General features: G+C 40.3%; 1 protein-coding gene and 1 long non-coding RNA gene across 7 annotated transcripts in view; one reads left to right on the plus strand and one right to left on the minus strand.

The window, feature by feature from the left end:
* Nucleotides 1–19,345, plus strand: part of STARD13 (StAR related lipid transfer domain containing 13) — a 222,108-nt gene that overhangs the window by 172,578 nt on the left and 30,185 nt on the right. For all 6 annotated transcript variants that reach the window (XM_067713429.1, XM_067713428.1, XM_067713433.1 and 3 more), the window contains exon 4: nucleotides 13,686–13,749. In XM_067713429.1, coding sequence (XP_067569530.1) covers nucleotides 13,686–13,749 — 64 coding nt within the window. The remainder of the gene's footprint in view (nucleotides 1–13,685; nucleotides 13,750–19,345) is intronic.
* LOC137211200 (uncharacterized) lies at nucleotides 12,941–17,563 on the minus strand. Its single transcript, XR_010936949.1, has 3 exons — nucleotides 17,376–17,563; nucleotides 16,579–16,902; nucleotides 12,941–14,371 (listed from the first exon to the last, which is right to left on the minus strand). It is a non-coding gene; the product is annotated as an uncharacterized lncRNA (long non-coding RNA).

Raw genomic sequence — 19,345 nt, forward strand, 5'->3', positions numbered from 1 at the left:
CCTGCTTGTTATTCCTCTTGAGGCTTTGGCAGGAATATTAGAAAAATATCACAGGAAACTGACCATTAAGTCAGCATGGGAGACCTCATGACCAATGTAAAGTTGGCAGTTTAAATGTAAAATACAAACCTAAGATACGAAGAAGGAAAGGGCCCCATTGCTGTCATTCATGCGTCAAGTGCAGAGGGCCGCTCTGTGTCTCCCCAGGCTCTGTCACAGTGGCCGAGGGGGCACTTTGCACAGACAGGGCCCAGACCACCCTCCCTGTCTCCCACTGGTCCCCGCACAGCGCACTCCCTGCTCACGAGTCCCCAGCCCTCCCAGCAAGCACACTGCCTGCCTTTCCCTCATTCTCCTGCTGGCCCTTGGGCTCTGCCCTCCCAGGCGTCCCCTCCATGCTCGGGGCAGTCTGGACACAGCTCACTTCACGCTGACCCTGGCCTCGCTCCCTCTGGGCGTGGTAAGCTGCGGAGGCGAGGACTCCCTCGCAGTTCCAAAGTGCTCGCCGGTAGGAACCGTGTCTTGTCCGGTGGTACATCATGGGCGCCTGGTGCTCCGTGGCCCTGTGCCGGGCAGGAATTCAATAACTGTTTGTTAAATTGAACTGGCACCTGGCAGAAAATGACCCGTCAGTTCACGAATTATTTTACTGCTTCTACCTGTGAGAGAATGTTGTGTGGCGATAAATTATTCATTTTCTCTTCAAAATACCCCAAATCTCTCTGCTGCTGAGCTACACTTCTTCTTGGGGATCATTCACTGCTCAGCCCTCTACTCAGGCTTCTCTGAAACTGCCCACGATGACTGCTGAACCCAAAAGGCATATTTTAGGTTTTGTATCACTTACTCTTTCTTAACTATTTGATACAAATAACTCACTGCACCCCCCACCCGCCCGTCTGTAATGCTCGTTCTGTGGCTTCCGTCTCTGGCTACACCTTCCCCAGCCCAGGTCCTCCTCTACCCGGGCCTTGAGCACAGGAGTTTCCGGGGTTCTGAATTCTCCCTGGATAATTAGTTTAATTATTATGTCTCCTCTGTGTGTATCATCTACATGCTGATCATTCCCAAGTAGGTCTGGATGTCGCAAGGTGCCCCAAAATTGAACGCATCACAATGTAAGCTTGTTATCTTCTCCATGTCCCAGCTCCCAGTACCTCCCTATTTCACTGTTTTCTATGTTTAAAGGCACAGTGACCAAAGCCTGAAATGCAGAGTCATCCTCTCTTTCTCCCTGGCCCCCAAGCTTCTACATCACTGGCCCAGTCTTCAGCTGCTGTCACTTCCTTTCTGCTCTTCTTTGCCGTCTCTCACCTAAACTATTGTAACCATCTTCTACCCGCCCTTCCTCAGCTCAGTGTCCGTCCTGCCCCCAGGTGTGTTTCTGACATGCGGTGGAATTACATCACTCTCCTAATACCCTTCAAGACCCTCACCCCCAGCCCCCACTGCCACAGATTGCTCCTAACATCTTCATCTGGGCCCTTCATGATCTGGGCCCTGCTCATCCCACCAGTGATTCCCACTCACATCCTTGCAGTTCCTAGACTAAAGCATGCCATTTAATGACCGCTGGCTTCGCCTGCCGTTCTTTTAACCTAGGCGGCAAATTGCTATTAGTCCTTCATAGCCTTGCTGAAACATTGCCTCTTCTGGGACGTTTTGTCCTTATGTGTTCAGAAAGTGAATTGCTTCTTCTCTTATTAATCATATTTACATCCCACATGGGACGGGAAGATCCCTGAGGACAGGGACCACATCTTGCTCACCTCTGCATTCCCAGCCACTCAACCTGTTCCTGGTACGTGGTGTCCAGTGTCGGATGAACATATCTTGGCTTCTCTTCTTGTTGACTTTCCCACCAGAGCCTCACGTTTCACTTTTAAAATGAGACTTTTGACTATTTCTCCTTTACTAATGTATTAACCGTTCTAAAGTCTCCTGAAGAAAAGAGTAAAAATTAACAGGTTCTGGGAGCAGTGGACATTGTGGACATGACTTCTGAAAAGGTCAAACTGCTTTGCTTACCTTAACACGTAAATCCAGTTTGTCCAGAGCACAAACTGGACAGCTTCGTCACGTGTCATGGGTTTCCTCTTTCCGTGGAAAAGGTGGACGGGGGAAGGAAACTACCATTTATTGACTAGCCTATTGACTAGGTCCATGGCACAGGCTGTCATTTCCCAGGCCCTGCTAGATTTTCCCTGAGTAGGCAGGAGCAGAGAAATCTCTGGACAAGAAGTCCAGCTCTCTAGATGATGCATGGTTCCCTTGAGCAAGTGTTTCTCTCAGAGCCTTAGTCTGCTCATTTGAAAATAAAAGGGTCAGGCCAAGTGGTCCCTAGAGCCTGCCAAGTTCTAATGTTTCCTTAGCAAACATTTACCAAGTGGATTCTCTCTGAGCCAGCGCCTGTGCTGGGCGTTAGAGATGCAAATAAGGTGCAGCTCTCAGCCTGTCACATTCAGTGGAGGAGAATAATTCTTTTATTCTGACTATGCAAGGTCTATTGTTACTATTTAAAGTCAATCACTGATTGGACCTATGTAGAAAAAGTATGTTCAGTTAAAAAAGAAAAACCTACAGAGACAATCATGTATAAAATTACCTGCTAGGGCTTATGCGGATTAGAAGAATAAATTATGGTTCCTGCCTTAAAAGAGGCTCTAATCCAGTGGAAAGACACACCGTTCATGCAGCAGAGAAAATACGTTTTATAATCAAAATTGTTATTCATGCAGGAGTAGCTTTCCAGGCCACCAGTGTTAGACCAACTCAGATTATCTGAAGCGTTTTATATTACTTTATATAAGGTATCATTAAGTTAGAGGGAAACAGATACTGATGCTAAATATTTGTCCTAAATGCAGACTGGCTGCAATCGCAGCAGAACTTCACAGTGGTTTTGATAAAGTGCTGTGAACACTTCTGTCATATGACATGTTCTTTTACCTGAAGCAGCCAGTCCTTAAAGAGGCATTTCCATCCCTCCCCAGTGTGTTTCATCCATTTTGTATTCTCGGAGAGTCTAGCCATTGTTTACTTTACCTTGTGCAAGATAAATACAGACTGAAGCTATACCGTGCTAGGAATGTCTACCTAGTTTCAGACCACCATAAAGAGTGCTTTCTCTCTTTTTCTTTTTTTCCCATCTTAAAAAATCAGCTGTTTTTTTTTTCAGCTTTATTGAGGTACAATTGACAAAATTATAAGATGTTTAAAGTATACATGTTGATTTAATAAATGTATACACTGTGAAAGGAGGAGTTGAATGGTTATGTGTATGATACTTGAAATTGTATCCAGAAATTCTAAGATGTCTTTTCTTTTATAAGCCCATTTATTTGTTTGTTTGTTTATTTATTTTATTATTTATTATTATTTTTTTGGCTGCATTGGGTCTTAGTTGCGGCACGTGGGCTCTTCCTTGAGGCATGCGGGCTCTTCCTTGTGGCACACGGGCTTCTCTCTAGTTGTGGCTTGCGGGTTTTCTCTTCTCTAATTATGGTGCATGGGCTCCAGAGCTCGTGGGCTCTGTAGTTTGCTGCACGCAGGCTCTCTAGTTGAGGTGCACGAGCTTAGTAGTTGTGACACGTGGGCTTAGTTGCCCCGCAACATGTGGGATCTTAGTTCCCCGACCAGGGATCGAACCCACGTCCCCTGCATTGGAAGGAGGATTCTTTACCACTGGACCACCAGGGAAGTCCCGCTAAGATGTCTTTAATGATGACAATTTTGTAGATTGTATTGAGAACTAATAAGCAAGTAGAATCAGAACAAAAGAAATGTAGATCACTTTACATCAGTAATTTCAAAGTCCAAGGAATAAAATGATTTTTAAATGAATAAAACAAAGACTACATTTTTTAAAAATAGACTTTATTTTTAGAGCAGTTTTAGGTTCACAGGAAAATTAACCACAAAGTATGGAGAGTTCTCCTATACCACCTGTACCCACACATGCACAGCCTCTTCCACCATTAACATCCCCACCAGAGGAGCACATTACAACTGGTGAACCTGCATTGACATATCATTATCACCCAAAGTCTGTAGTTGGTATTAGGCTTCTCTCTTGGTCTTGTACGTTCTGTGGGTTTTGACAAATGTGTAATGTCACGTATCTACCATTAGAGTATCATGCGAATATTTCACTGCCCTAAAGACCCTCTATGCTCTGTCTACTCATCCCTATCATCCCTCCCTCACTCCTAATACATAGCAACCACTGATCTTCTTACTGGCTTTGCCTCTTCCAGAATGTCATACAGTTGGAATCATATAGTATGGAGCCTTTCAGATTGGCTTCTTCCGTTTAGTAATATGCATTTAGGGTCCCTTTATGTCTTTTTATGGCTTGATGGCTCATTTCTTTAGCACTGAATAATACTCCATTGTCTGGATGGACCACAGTTTATTTTTCCATTCGCCTACTGAAGAACAGCTTGGTCACTTCCAAGCTGTTGGCACTTCCAGTTGCCAGTTTTGGCAGTTATGAATAAAGCTGCTATAAACATTCCTGTGCAATGTCACCTCACACCCATTGATACTGTGGACATGTTGGCTTCAAAAGTTTTGTCACATTGGTTTATATTTTGAGTACATATGTCTTTTAGAAATATAATATTTGTCTTTATGGCTTAAAAAAATTCCCGTGCAAGTTTATGTGTGCAATAAGTTTTCAACTCTTTGCGTAAGTACCTAGGAGTGCAAACTACTGGAACGTATACTAAGAGTATGTTTAGTTTTATAAAAAACTGCCAAAGTGTCTTCCAAAGGGGCTGTACCATTTTGCATTCCCAGCAGCAATGAATGAGGGTTTCTGTTGTTCCTCATCCTAGCCAGAATTTGGTAATACCAGTGTTTTAGAATGTTGTCGTTCTAGTAGGTGTGTAGTGGTATCTCATGGTTGTTTTAATTTGCAATTTTCTAATGATATATGATATACAGCATCTTTTCATATGCTTATTTGCCATCATTGTATCTTCTTTGGGTGAGGTATCTGTTCAGATTTTTGGTCTCTTTTTTTAATTGGATTGTTTATTTTATTATTTTGAGTTTTAAGAGTTCTTCGTATGTTTTAGATAACAGTCCTTTATCAGATATGATTTTTACAAATATTTTCTCTAAGCCTATGGCATAGCTTCTCATATACTTGACAGTTTCTTTCACAGAGTAGAAGTTTTTAATTTTAATGAAGTCCAGTTTATCAAGTATTTATTTCATAGATCGTGACTTTGATGTTGTACCTAGAAAGTCATCACTAAACCTAAGGTCATACAGATATTCTCCTATGTTATCTTCTAGGGGTGTGACAGTTTTGTGCTTACATTTAGATCTGTAATCCATTTTGAGTTAACTTTTGTGAAGAGTATAAGATCTATGTCTAGACTGACTTTTTTTTGCATGTGGATATATAGTTCTTTCAACATTGTTGAAAACCTGTCTCCATTGTATTGCCTTTACTCCTTTGTCAAAGATCAGTTGGCTATATTTGTGTGGGTCTATTTCTGGGCTCTCTGTTCTGTTCCATTATTCTGCTCATCTCTTCTTTCACCAATATCATACTGTCTTGATTACTATAGCTTTATGGTAAGTCTGGAAATTGAATAGTGTCAATTCTCCAACTTTATTCTTCTGCTTCAAGACTGTGTTGGCTATTCTGGGTCTTTTGCCTCTCCATATAAACTTTAGAATCAGTGTGTTGTCTTATAATTTTCTGTTTAAAACTGGACATTGTAAACATTATAAATGAGGCAACTCTCAAAATCAGATCCCCTCCTCCCCAAAGTTTGTTGTTATTGTTGCTGTTTGTTTAGCGACATTCTTCAACTAATTATGTAAAGTCTGAATCCTTTGTATGACCATGGAAGTCTGTACTCAGTTAGCTTAGTGGTCTGCAGATGATTGGACAGAGATTTCCTTAAATGTCTTGAACCAGTATGTCTGCTGGCCTTTGCCAAGGGACAGTTAGTGCATACTGGGCTATGGTTTCAGTGCTCCAGCAGGAATTTGGTAACTCTGTCTCAGGCTTTATTTCCTGCTTGTGCAGATCATCAAGGTCAGCCAGAGGAGAGATATTAGACCTTCTCAGGTCATTCCTAGGTATGCACACAGTTCTGCACGTGTGCTTGGCCTTCTAGATTCCTAAGAATATGTCAGAACTTTTCTTAGTCCCTGTGGGTATCTCATTTCCCCAGCTATTCCTTTCATTCCTTTTGGTCCACATCTTGTTTGGTTCAACTGTTATCACCACTTCAGGCAGCTATGGTGTTAAATAATTGCCACTGATTGTTTTTGACAAACACCCTGGGAAAAAGCTTTTCTCAGTGATGAGCTCAGTGTCAGGTTAAATAAAGATAAGCCCTGTGAATGGGGGCATTCAGTGAATTGCCAGACAGCTCAAATAATGAAAATTCTTTAAAAATGGACCCTTGGGGCAGGTCAAACCCATTCTGCCCTCTCCAGTGGCTGCCAGGCTGCTGGTTTTCACAACTCCTCTGATTGTGATGCCTGTCGGCTTTTCGTAGCTCCTGCAGAGCTGAGGAAAAAAGGGCACGTTCAGGTGCCACAGAGCTCACTGTTCTTACATAGATTCAGTAATTTTTCTTACATAGGCACTAGTTGGATTGTTGCAAGCTTTTATTAATTTCCAGATTTTCCTAAAAAGTTGATTTTGACCATTTTTGCCAGTATTTTTGTTATTTTTATGGAAGAGCAGGATTTTGGAGATCTTTACTCCACCATTCCCACTGGTGTTACCCACTTGCATTATTTTTATTCAGCTTTTCTGAAGTATAACTTATGTTCAAAAAAATTCACCAACTTAAAGAATACAACTGGATGCGTTTTGTCAAATATATATGGTTACGTTATGTAACTATCACCACAGTCATGGTATGGAGCATTTCCATTGCCACACTGGCAACCGCTGAGCTGTTTTCTGTCACTACACCTTTACCGTTTGTAAATTTTTTATAGATGCAATCATATGGTGTACCCACTTTGTATCTGGCTTCTTTCCATCTGCACAGTGCCTCTGAGGTTCATCCACGTTGCTGTGTGTATTAGGAGTTAGTGCCTCTGTATTGTTGAGTACTTCATTGTATGGATATACAACAATTTTTTATCCATTTGCCTGTTGATGGACATTTGGATTATTGCCACTTTTTGCCTATTTTGTGAATAAAGCTGCTACAGACATTCAAGTACCTGTCTTTATATGGATGTATGATTTATTTTATCTTGGATAAATAACTAAGAGTGCAATTGTTGGGTCAGATGCTAAAAACATGTTTAATTTTATAAGAAGTTGCCGAGCTGTTTTCCAAAGAGGCCGTACCCCTTTGGAAGTTTCAGTGGTTCTATATTCTTGTAAAACTTAGTATTGTAAGTATTTTTAATTTAGACATTCTAGTGTGTGTGGTGGTGTCTCATTATGATTTTAGTTTGTATTTCTCCAATGACGAATGATGTTGAGCATCTTTTCATTTACTTATTTGCCATTTGTATATCTTCTTTTAGAAGTGTCTGTTCAAATATATTGCCCACTTTTTAAATCAGGTTTTGTGACTTACAGAATTTAAGAGTTCTCTATGTATTCTGCATACGAGTCTTTTATGAGATACATGTTTTGAAAACATTTTCTCCAAGTAGAGGAGCAATTCTTAAGACACAAGCAAATATCTGAGTTTAGAGGAGGTAAAAGGATCTGAATCTAGATAGTTAAATGTTAGAGTCTCTAGCTATAAAAAATAATAAATAAACTTCCTATGTGTGTCAGAAAGTATAAAGCATATTCAAGTATGTGGTATGTAAAGCATGAACCATTTGATGACTTTTGTATGTGCAGTAGGTAAAAAACTTTTGTGTAGAGTAAAATAGTTTGTGTTTCCAAACCATAATGGAATAACAAGTTTGTTAGATAAGTAAATTTTATAAATAACAGAGAATCCTTCCTAAACAAACCTATTACAGAGCTGCCAATGAGAAACATCAACTTATTTAGGTATATATCAGAACTTCCAAGTGAGGATATATATATATATATATATATATATATATATATATATATGCCTTGACCGATGTACAGTTGACTCTTGAACAATGCAAGGGCTAGGGTTGCTGACCCCCCACTAAGTCAAAATTCACATTTAACTTTTGGTTCCCTAAAATTTTAACTAATAGCCTACTGTTGATCAGAAGCCTTATCAATAACATAAACAGTCAATTAACACATATTTTGTATATGTGTTATATATTGTATTCTTACAATAGAGTAAGCTAGACAAAAGAAAATGTTATTAAGAAAATCATAAGAAGGAGAAAGTACATTTACAGTGCTGTACTGTATTTTTCGATACTGTAAGCCCATGTCATCTGCTTACAAGACGTGTGTTGGTACCTACATGAATATTGGTTTATATGATACAAAACATTGCCGATGTTATACATGTTACTAACACATCAAAAATGAAAAGATAATGTGAAAAAGAAATTCATATTTATTTAGAGGTATAACGATTCACGTGTTAACAAAGAAGCAGCAATATGATTGCCTTATGGTAGCCTAGTTTAATTGACAGGATTGCATCACGGTAGCTTAGCCTACACACTAATGAATGAATCATTATAAAATTTTTATGGCATAAGTACTGCATCTGTATTCATAGTCCAGTACTGGAAACATTGTTACTTTTTTTAAAAACCACTTCCTTGTGATGATAGACTGATATGCAATTTCTCCAGTTATGAGAAAGAGGCATATTGTATGGTAATGTGATTTTTTGAAAGCAAAGTTATAAAACAGCAAGAAAACTAATACATTGCTGATTTTATATTAAATATCACCTTGTGCCTATGTAAGGATAGACTAGTATCTACATGTATTTTATGCATTCATGACATACCTTTTTCTCAATTTTTTCGATATTTCTAGGCTAAGGAGTTCATCTGCAAGTTTTTTCAAAATGTTGCAGATCTCAAAATATTTTCCGATATATTTATTGAAAAAAAAAGGTGTGTGTGTGAGTGGACCCACACAATTCAAACCTATATTGTTCAAAGGTCAACAGTATATAATGCATTTAACATACCACTCTTAGCTCTTAGGTAGAGACGTTAATACATGTGGAACTGGCCAAAAAAAACAGGCTGTCAGTTATAGGAGCAAAGGCCAAGAACCTGCAGAAGCCAGCTTCAGACTAGATGGTCAGCTTCTAATCCATAACTGCCTATCATATTTGACACTAATGAATGTCTAGTGAGTGGGCAAACTGGAGATGGCTGAAAATGAATATAGTCATCAAATAATTTTAAGTAAATAAGTGACATGATAAAAAGTTGAGAAATAGAACTGGTTTCAATGTGAAGCATTAGTGAAACCAATTTAAAAGGCTGTTGCCTGACTCTAAGAAAAAGATGAGAAGGGACTGAGCGGGACCAAGGAGAGGCAAGATTTCAAAGATATCATGGAGGTATAATTGATAGGACTTGACGCTCAAATGAATGTAGACCTTGAAGAAGAAGGGTCTCAAGTTGACTCCATTTTCTGGTTTGGGTGGCTTAGTGGTGATGCTCTTAATCAAGACAAGACTTTAAATAGGAAAAACAGGTTTTGAAGAGAATGCAGCAAGTTCAGTTTTAATAGGTGTGTTGGAAGGGCCAGGAGGACCCCACAGATGGATGAGACTAGTGAGTAGTTGGGAATGTACCTCTGGAGCTCAGGTGAGATGTCCACACTAGAGAAGGAGGATGGGCATCATCAGAGTCTAGTTTATTTTAAGATGAGATATCTCATTATGCTTGTGCAGAGTAAAAAGAACAAGAACCGCAGTCTGAATTATAAAAAATATCAATAGTTAAGGTGCAAGTATTGCTTGGTGACAGGAAGGAGATAGTGTTTAGAGAGATGAGAGAATTCATCACCTTGAATGCCGAAGACCAGAAGAGTTTCAAGGAAGGTGAGTGCCAATTAGGCCCATTGCTACAAATAGGTCTTTGCTAGAAAGAGACTATGGAATTTGGTGATTAAAAACTCATTGGTCAAAACTGGAAAGAGCCCAGTGTCCATGGGGTAAACCCATGGACACTTCATACCATATCTTCATACCATAGAATACTACTCAGTAGTTAAAAGGAATGATTATTGCTATACACAACACAAATTAATGTCAAAAACATTGTGATGAGTGAAAAAAGCCAGACACACACAGAATACATACTGTATGATCCCATTTATATGATGATTGGGAGTGGCGGGAGGGGATGTGGTGGTAGGGAAAACTGACAGTAAAGGAGCACAGGAGGACCTTCTGATGTCAAGAAATGTTCTTTATCTTGTTCGAGGGTAGTTACAATTGCCAAAACTCATTGAACTGAAAACTTAAGATCTATGTATAACCAGAATACAAAAAAAAAGTCATTGGTCAAAGATGGGAGGTTTTGCAACTGAATTTGCTGCTTCTAAATTTCCACTAATTTACAGAGAGATATTCCTTTATGAAAGCAAATGTCCATACAGAGAGAGAGAAATCACAGTTACCAAATTTTCAAAGCAGAAAAACAAAAATATGTGGTAGAGGATTTGACAAGCCCAAGAAACAAAATCTAAATGGTCAGTGGACAAAGTCATAGGTCAGTGGACAAAGTCATAAAATAACTCAATTTTCACTACAGAAATCCTAAAAATCCAAAATGTGAAGTGAGATTGAAGGTGAGTCAAAAAGAAGAGGGTTGGGACTTCCCTGGTGGCGCACTGATTAAGAATCTGCCTGCCAGTGCAGGGGACACAGGTTCAAGCCCTGGTCCGGGAAGATCCCACATGCCGTGGAGCAACTAAGCCCGTGTGCCACAACTACTGAGCCTGCGCTCTAGAGCCTGTGAGCCACAACTACTGAGCCCAGGTGCTGCAACTACTGAAGCCCGCATGCTTAGAGCCCGTGCTGCACAACAGGAGAAGCCACCGCAGTGAGAAGCCCGTGCACCACAACGAAGAGTGGCCCCGCTCCCCGCAACTAGAGAAAGCGCGCACGCAGCAACGAAGACCCAACGCAGCCAAAAATAAAAATAAAATAAAATTTTAAAAATTTATACAAAAAAAAGAAGAGGGTTGTTTGAAATTCTATTTTATTTTTAAAAATATTTATTTATTTATTATTTATTTTTGGCTGCACCAGGTCTTAGCTGTGGCTCACAGGATCTTCGTTGCAGCATGCAGGATCTTTTGTTGCGGCATGCCAACTCTTAGTTGTGGCATGAGGGCTCTTAGTTACAGCATGCAGACTTCTTAGTTGTGGCGTGCGATTCTTAGTTGCGACATGCGGACTCTTAGTTGTGGCATGCATGTGGGATCTAGTTTCCTGACCAGGGATCGAACCCAGGCCCCCTGCTTTGGGAACACGGAGTCTTACCCACTGAACCACCAGGGAAGTCCTGAAATTCTATTTTAGAGTAGGTAGAGCCGTTGATCCACTCCGCAAGCTAAATCTTGCTGACTTCTCTCCCTAACCATCAGCACAAGACTGGAAGTTTATTCTCTGGAGAGGCTGGACCGAGGGACATCAGACACTGCTGAAAATGGAATACTCTATTGAAAATGGGGGCTCCATTGACAGTCTACCTATATTCCAAATATTGAGATCCCCAGGCCTCTTTTGTAACTCAGCTCCAGAGCACTGGAAAACACACTCAAGAAGAATCTGAGTTCTGAGAAATCTAATCAGCCCATGACTTAAAAAGAAAAAATATATATAGCAACCCCAACTAGAACAGGTCAGAAGGCTCTGAGAAAGACATCTCCAAGGAAATTAGATAGACTGATATATTTTAACACATTTAGATAATTAGGGAAGTGTCTGAGTTTGAATTTAAGGATAAGTACACAGAAAACTGAGGAAACAAATAAGATGCTTATTAACTCCTGGGATAATGAAAAGTTTAGAATGAAAGGAAAAGTAATCAGAGCATGATATACATGTGAATAGCATTTACATGGTCATAGAAAATAAACACTAAATATTGATTTATCAAAAAATTACAAAATTATGACAACTATATAAGAGGCAAAGGGTACAAATGTGCATGTAGGAGGATGAGGGGGGAATGCATAGTAAAAAAAACTTTATCTTTCATAGAACAACGTCAATAGATAATGGCTTAAACTGAAAAATGAAGAAGTGACAGCATATACATGTTGCTGGAAGTAAACACCAAAAGAAACACTTTAAAAAGTTGCCTCCAAAGACTGGTAAATGGAAAAGGACGTGAGGGGTAATGTTTGACTCCTTAAACCATATGCTATAATTAAAAAAAATCAAATAAAATAATAAAGGCATTTGCAAAGAGAATTTCATGAAATTAGATTGCAGTGGGTTGAAGAGTGAATGAAAATTAAGGATGTTCTCAGCAAACTGAATAATATAAGGAAGGGGATGTCAGGATGGTGAGTAGAGTTGCTTGATGGAAAGATAAGATTGAAGGAAAATTGGTAGTTTGCTTGATTATGGTTATTTAGGTTGCTAACTAATTGGTTAGTCAGTTTGTTCATGACAGGGATGAGCTTAGAGAAAAAAACAGTGAAGAGTCTGCTGAGGTGAGAGGGAATAAATGAGGTGTCAAAGTCCCAATGAAGTGGTGGATGTTGAAATCAGACACATGATAAAGTGTTAGCTTTGAAAAAGAATAGGAGCATCTCTTTTATATGATGAAGGAAAGAATTGTTAAAAGAATTAGTGACTTAAGCTGTATTTTCCCACTGGCAGTCGTGGCTAAGTCATCTGTTGAGGGATTAGATAGTTTTCATTCTCTGAGAATGGATGCTGACTAGAGACCAAAAATGAAATAAATGCTGGGTAGCAATTTGATGAGCCCAGCTGAGGGAGAATTTCAAAATGTATATATTAGTCAGCACGGGCTGCCATAACAAAATACCACAGACTGGGTGTCTTAAACAACAGAGGTTTATTTTCTCACAGTTCTGGAGGCTGGAAAGTCCAAGATCAAGGCGCCAACAGGGTTCGGTTCCTGGTAAGGACTTTCCTCCTGGCTTGCAGACAGCCACCTTCTTGCCCTGTCCTCCCGTGGCAGATTGAGAGAGAGAAAGGGAGTGCTCTGGTGTCTCTTCCTTTACAGACGTTAATCTTGTTGGATCAGGGCTCCACCCTATGACTTCATTTAACCTTTATTACTTCTTACTCCAAATACAATCACATTGGGATTTAGGGCTTCAGTGTATGAGTTTGAGGAGGACACAGTTCAGTCCATGGCATGTGTAATTCAGCACTATTACACAAGAGCAGAAGAGAAGACAGATGGTTGAGTTGATCCAAATTTGGGGAATTAGTAGGACAGACTGGATGGAAGGTCAAGGTGGCAGACGAATTGAGGGACTGGTGAAAGTATGGCTAAAACTAAGTGCTCACAGCTTCCAAGAATAGTGGAAAGAGAAGCCAGGAAAGGGAAGGGGCAGGGATTGGTAGGCTTCATGGAAGGTCCTCTCAGGTCTGGAGGCTAGAGAACAAATGGGAACTCTTTTACTGTGTACCTTCTCTGGGTACAGTCCTTTCTTCGGACGTGATTGGTTGCTTCTGCACTTTCAACTTCACTGGCAATCAATGAGAATTATCAAACTGGAAGGAAGATTTAGGTTCATTAATGGTAGCAATCATCACATTTTTCTTTCTTTTTAGACGACTAAATACCTTGAACAAGTGTGCCTCAATGAAACTTGATGTGAACTTCCAAAGGAAAAAGGTAGGTAAGCTTACTACACCTTACTGAGACCATGGCTATACCAATAGTAGAAGCTTGCATTCACAAATGAAAAACAACACGAACTGAAGCAAAATTCTGAAATGCCCGACCGTCAGTGTTTGTTCTCCAAATATCCCATTATATCATAAACATCATAAGTAAGTCTGTTATATATCTAGGCTGACGTCTGTTTGTTTCACTGTTTCATTTTGATTTAGTTTTATCAGAGGGTTTGCATAAAAATGTAAAATGCCTTAATTGTTTATGATAATCTTTCAGAAGTTTTAGTTGTAAATATCCACTCCATATTAGACCCAAATTCTCCACAGTGATTTGTAGATTAAGAGAATGCAGAAAAGAATCTATGGGGCCAAGTGTCTTCTGCCTCATTCTTTCCTGTGGCATTTTATTTTCAAGTGCAGTCAAGATGCATTCATTGTCAGGCAGGTTTGTTTCATCATGGTTGAGGGGTTGGGGGGAGAGTGTAACAGCAAGATTCAGAACCTGCCGCATCTCTCCATTCTCGCCCCTTGCACTTTTCTCTGGTCACAGGGAATGTCCTTCAGTTTTACGAGCCACTATGCTCCCTCCCTCTTCTAGGACTTTGCACGTGCTCTTCCCTCTGTAGGAATAAGACAGGAGATTTTGGTTCTGAAACAAAGCTGTACTTTATTGAGCACTTACTGTTTTCCACGAGCTATGTTATGGCATTTAATCCATTGTGATAGGGATTCTCTGTTTTCTAGAGAAGGAAAATAAAACCTGAACAGGTTAAGTCCCTTGCCCGTGATCTTTCAACCAGTGGAGGAGCAGGGTTTCAATTTCAGGTGTGTCTAACTCCAAAACCGAGGCCCCTAACCACTGCACTGAAAGACCTCTCTTTCTCACTGAATTGATCCTTTTAGGAAACTCAGAATTGAAATCGTTGCCTACTTTTTTCATTTCACATCTTCAGTATGTAACAAGTCAAGCCTTAGTATATTTTGAAGAAGCAGAGAAAACATCTTTGAGTCAAAAGAAAGTGTTCTTTATTCTGGTCTATACAGAGAAGTCATTACAGCCCATGGATTTTAAGTCACTCCTGAGTAACCTAATCTTTAAAAATAACTTTAACCTGAATTTCTGCTCTAAAACAGCACCCAAAAAAAGCGCAAATGAATTCTGGTTGACCTCACCTTCAAAACAGTTTAGGGTTTGAGCTGGGAGCCAAAGATTTAAGCTAAGGAGGTAAAATGGTGAAAAACAATATCCAGAGAATATATTAAAACATGAGCAATTTGTCCAGGTCAAAGAAAAATTGTAAATGTGGGAATAAACATCCCAACAGCTATCTGGCTGAATAGACCCCTTGAGAAGCATACACACTGTTTGCTTGTAACACATGTTTCTTATTAATCCGAGCGTAGCCACACCTGTGTGGCTGGTCTGTACGCTGCCGGTGCAGCTCCTTAGCTGCTGTGTGTCACAAAAGCAAATGCCAAAAACTAACGACACGATTTGTTTTCAACCAAGTGGTGTGATTGGATTCTTCCCTTATTGCCGGCATTTCAAAACCCACATGTGAGATAGGCTTGAATAACATTTGTTAGACTCTGTTACCTTCACCAAAGCTCCTCTGTAAATTGGTCACTTCAGTATTCTGACATTCTTAATTTAGTCCTTATGTTGGATATAGTGGCACACACTCTTACAGCCCCTACTTAGCTGTAGGCCCCGCAGATGCATGCACTTGAATAAAACATTGCTTTCCACATTGTAAACTGGGGACTCATGGCCTGAATTTTGAAATAAATAAATCCAGTGGGTGATCTCCACCTACTTGTGAATCTCAGTCATGACCAGCATCTGTGACTGTGGTCTAAGCAACTATGCAGGAGACCCTGGTGGTGGCACGTGTTCCCATGATCTGTCCCTTGTCCGAGTCATAGGCTAGTCCTTTATTTTACTGCAAAAAAATGCCAAAAATAAATACAGGCTAGGACTAGGCCAAATGATCAAAAATAGAAAATGAAACTCGCGAACCAAGCACCAAAGGGAGCTTCAACCAACTTTGGAATTAGTTTGTTTGGAAGAAGAAAAAAAAAGACAGTAGCATTTCCTCTGGGTATGTCCCCATTTTAATCAATCCAAGAAATAGAAATATAATGTTCATCTCTAATCTGCAGAGGCCCAGACATGTTTAATGCTGCAGGATGTCATCCCCAAATGGCTTAGCCGTCCAGGGCCACAGTCATTCTTCTCCCTCAGGACCATTGGGCCTCAGAAGGGCCGTGTGTGCTTGCTCAGTGCTCTGTGGTGTGGTTAACGAGCTCCCGCGGTGCCCGCTCTGTGCCAGGCACTATTCCTCATCACTAACCCCGTGTCACAGATGCAGAGGTTGAAGGGCAGGGAAGATGAGTAACCTGCCCAGAGCCACGAAGAAACAGCAGAGGCAGGATCTGAGCCCAGCTATTCTGGCCGCAAACTGCCCCTCCTGGCCTTTCAGAGATATTCAGAAATGTATTGGCATGAGCTTCTGACCCTTGGCCTGAGACCTGGAAGGGTTTCCTCAGCAATACATACAATTATGTATTTTTATTGTTGTTTTAGAAGCAGGATATTTCTTGCCGTCTTGTACTCAAGTCCATGATTTATTTAATGTCTTCACGGAAATTTATCTCTGGATGTCTCATAGTGAATGAGTCATGAATCTCATTGCTCTGCTCTGAACTTGGTTCTCATTTAATTCTGTTTAATTCTGAAGAGTTTGGTGGGTTGACCCAAGGCAGAAAAAAAAAAAAAAGAGAATCCACAAATACATAAAGATGGTGAAGCCTCATTCATACTTACTTAGGCATGCACTTTTCCTGTACATCAAATGCCACTCGCTTGTAAAGCACCAGGAGAAATGAAATCGCACCTTACCACTTTGCAGAAGAGAGAAGCAGTCCTCTAAAGATCGAGATTACCTTCCCTGTGAGAGTCAGGTGGAGAAGAGTGTCCTCAGTCTTGGCCAGGCTCCTCACTGAAAGACTCACTAAAACCCGGCATTTCTGAGAGCCTGGGGACGTCAGCAGTTGTCTGCCTCGGGCCTCAGGCTCCTCCCCCTGCAGCGCTGCAAGTGGCAGGTCCCTGCTTCTGAACTGGAGGGCTCAGCCGCTCAGCTCCAGTCAACTGTAATGGAAGATAAACGTCTAAATTTCTGTGTAACTATGCATTAGCCGCCTCTCACGGCTGTGGACTTGTATGGGCTCCTGTTTCCAGCGGAAAGAGATGGTCAAATTTTGTTTAAAAAATACAAAATCCTTTCTTTTGCAGTGTCTGGTTGGCATTTGTCTCTGAAGCATATATAATTTCAGCTAAGAATGTTCTCATTTTTTAGAAAAAGCCAAACACTGGCGTTTCATCTAAATTAAAAACCCCAAGGCACTTGCAAAGCTGATCTTTCTCAGAAAAGTGTTTCTCTTCATTATTACCTACAGAATTCACACTTGCTTTATGACGACACTGAAATCCCCTAATTACGGTTAGCGTTTATGCGATAGTGCTTAGCTCTGAGTACAAAGCTAAAGTCAGAGACCGAACTCCCATAAGGATCTCTGTTAGATGAGGAAAGAGAGGGACGCGCACGAACACAGGACTATTACCTAAGATTTCCCAGGGGAGAAAGAGCAGCTTCAAAAGAAGTTTCTGGTTTAAGTTATAGTTTTAACAAAGCTCTCTGAAATCATGGCCAAAGGTGGAAAGCCACACAGAAACAATGACTAATTGCCACGTTGCAGCCAGCACCTCCCAGCCTGGATGCCGTGGGCATTTCAAAGGAGCTGCGGGTGTCGTCAGGGAGCCTGACCTCTGCCTCCCAATCCACCCCACCGGCCCCCCTGCCTTTCACAACCTCAAATCTCCCACCAAATAAGACACCTCCTGGCAGCTCCGAACAGCAGCGTCACATGAAAGAAGTTACATTTCATTCCATCATTCGCTTGGCTGGAGAGTATACAGTCTTGAATTGAAGACTGTTGCACGTGAATGTCCTAGAACCATAGGATCTTTGAGTTAGATCTTCGCTCATCTTTTCCAGTCTCCCATCCAGTACAGGATAGACTTTTAGAGCATCTATCATAATTCACTCAGGCTCTGTTTGTAAGCATCTAGACGTGATGAGTTCATTATATTGCAAGGCAGTTTGGTTTTTCCTAATTACCAGAAGTCTTCCATATAATAAGCTAAAAGCTGATTCTGTATAAATTTGCCCATCTGATTCCAGCTGTTTTCTCTGGAGAAGCACAGAATATGGATTTCCCCTTCCTCTAGATCCGGGGTCAGCAAACTAGTGCTCCTGCTTTTGTAAAGAAAGTTGTATTGGAACAAAGCCACACCCATTCTTTTGGCTGCAAAGGCAGAGTTGAGTAGTTGTGACAGACTGGATGGCCTGTAAATCTAAAATATTTACTATCTGACCCTTTACAGAAAGTTTTCTGACCTTTGCTCAATCTAGAACAAAGTCTCTTAAACTGTCTATGGTGACTGATTTTTCTTTTTTTAATTTCCAGTCTGCCACTGACCAAGATAACGTTTGTAAAATTCACTACAAAGGAATTATTAGAAATATGAAATGATAAAAGGTTATAGAAAATACAAGCCTAAATGTTTTATTAGACTCTACAGATACAAAATTGCATCCCAATAAATATAATTGGAACAAATCTAACAGGAAATAGAAAAGAACTACAAAAATTATTCATATTTTTATTAAAAGTATACTTAGGCTATTAATATGAAGAATCATGATTGCACTTATAACTTTTTTTGTTGTTCAGCTGTCAGAACTAAACAAAAAGTTTACTTTGAAATTCCCCATGTTAAATGTCTGTACGCACATTTCAATCAAACACTATGACTATAAGTATTCCTGACAGTGAGTTTTTTGCTTGTTATCTAATTTAGGTTGGATTGACAGCAACACTACTCACAGGGAAAAATGCATATCTAAAATGTTTCTTTGTTTTTTGTTTTGTTTTATTTTGTTTTTTGGCTGTGTGGGTCTTCATTGCTGCACTCAGGCTTTCTCTAGTTGCAGAGAGCGGGGGCTACTCTTCGTTGCAGTGTGCTGGATTCTCATTGCAGTAGCTTCTCTTGTGGCACATGGGCTCTAGGCATGCAGGCTTAGTAGTTGTGGTTCGCAGGCTCAGTAGTTGTGGCACGCAGGCTTAGTTGCTTCGTGGCATGTGGGATCTTCCTGGACCAGGGCTTGAACCTGTGTCCCCTGCATTGGCCGGCGGATTCTTAACCACTGCACCACCAGGGAAGTCCCTGTTTCTTTGTTTTAATACTAGTCATCATAAAGAAACCCATCTCACAGAATATGTTGAGTGGAATCAAAGAAGAAGTCTTAAAGTAATTCTTTGAAGTTTTGGCTATTTTTTTTACCTTTCATTCAAAATGAAGTAAGTGATGCTGTATTTTCAAAATTCATCTTCAATCTTTCATTACTATCCAACTTCTGCAATTATCTTTCTGTAAAACAGTGGATCCTGTACATTATACACTTTGGGTTATGGTAGATAAACTAATCTTGAAACGTCACACATTATAACCTACTGCGCCCAACACCCAA

The sequence above is a fragment of the Pseudorca crassidens genome, chromosome 18 (assembly GCF_039906515.1).
Source record: "Pseudorca crassidens isolate mPseCra1 chromosome 18, mPseCra1.hap1, whole genome shotgun sequence".
In the NCBI taxonomy this organism is placed as follows: domain Eukaryota; kingdom Metazoa; phylum Chordata; class Mammalia; order Artiodactyla; family Delphinidae; genus Pseudorca; species Pseudorca crassidens.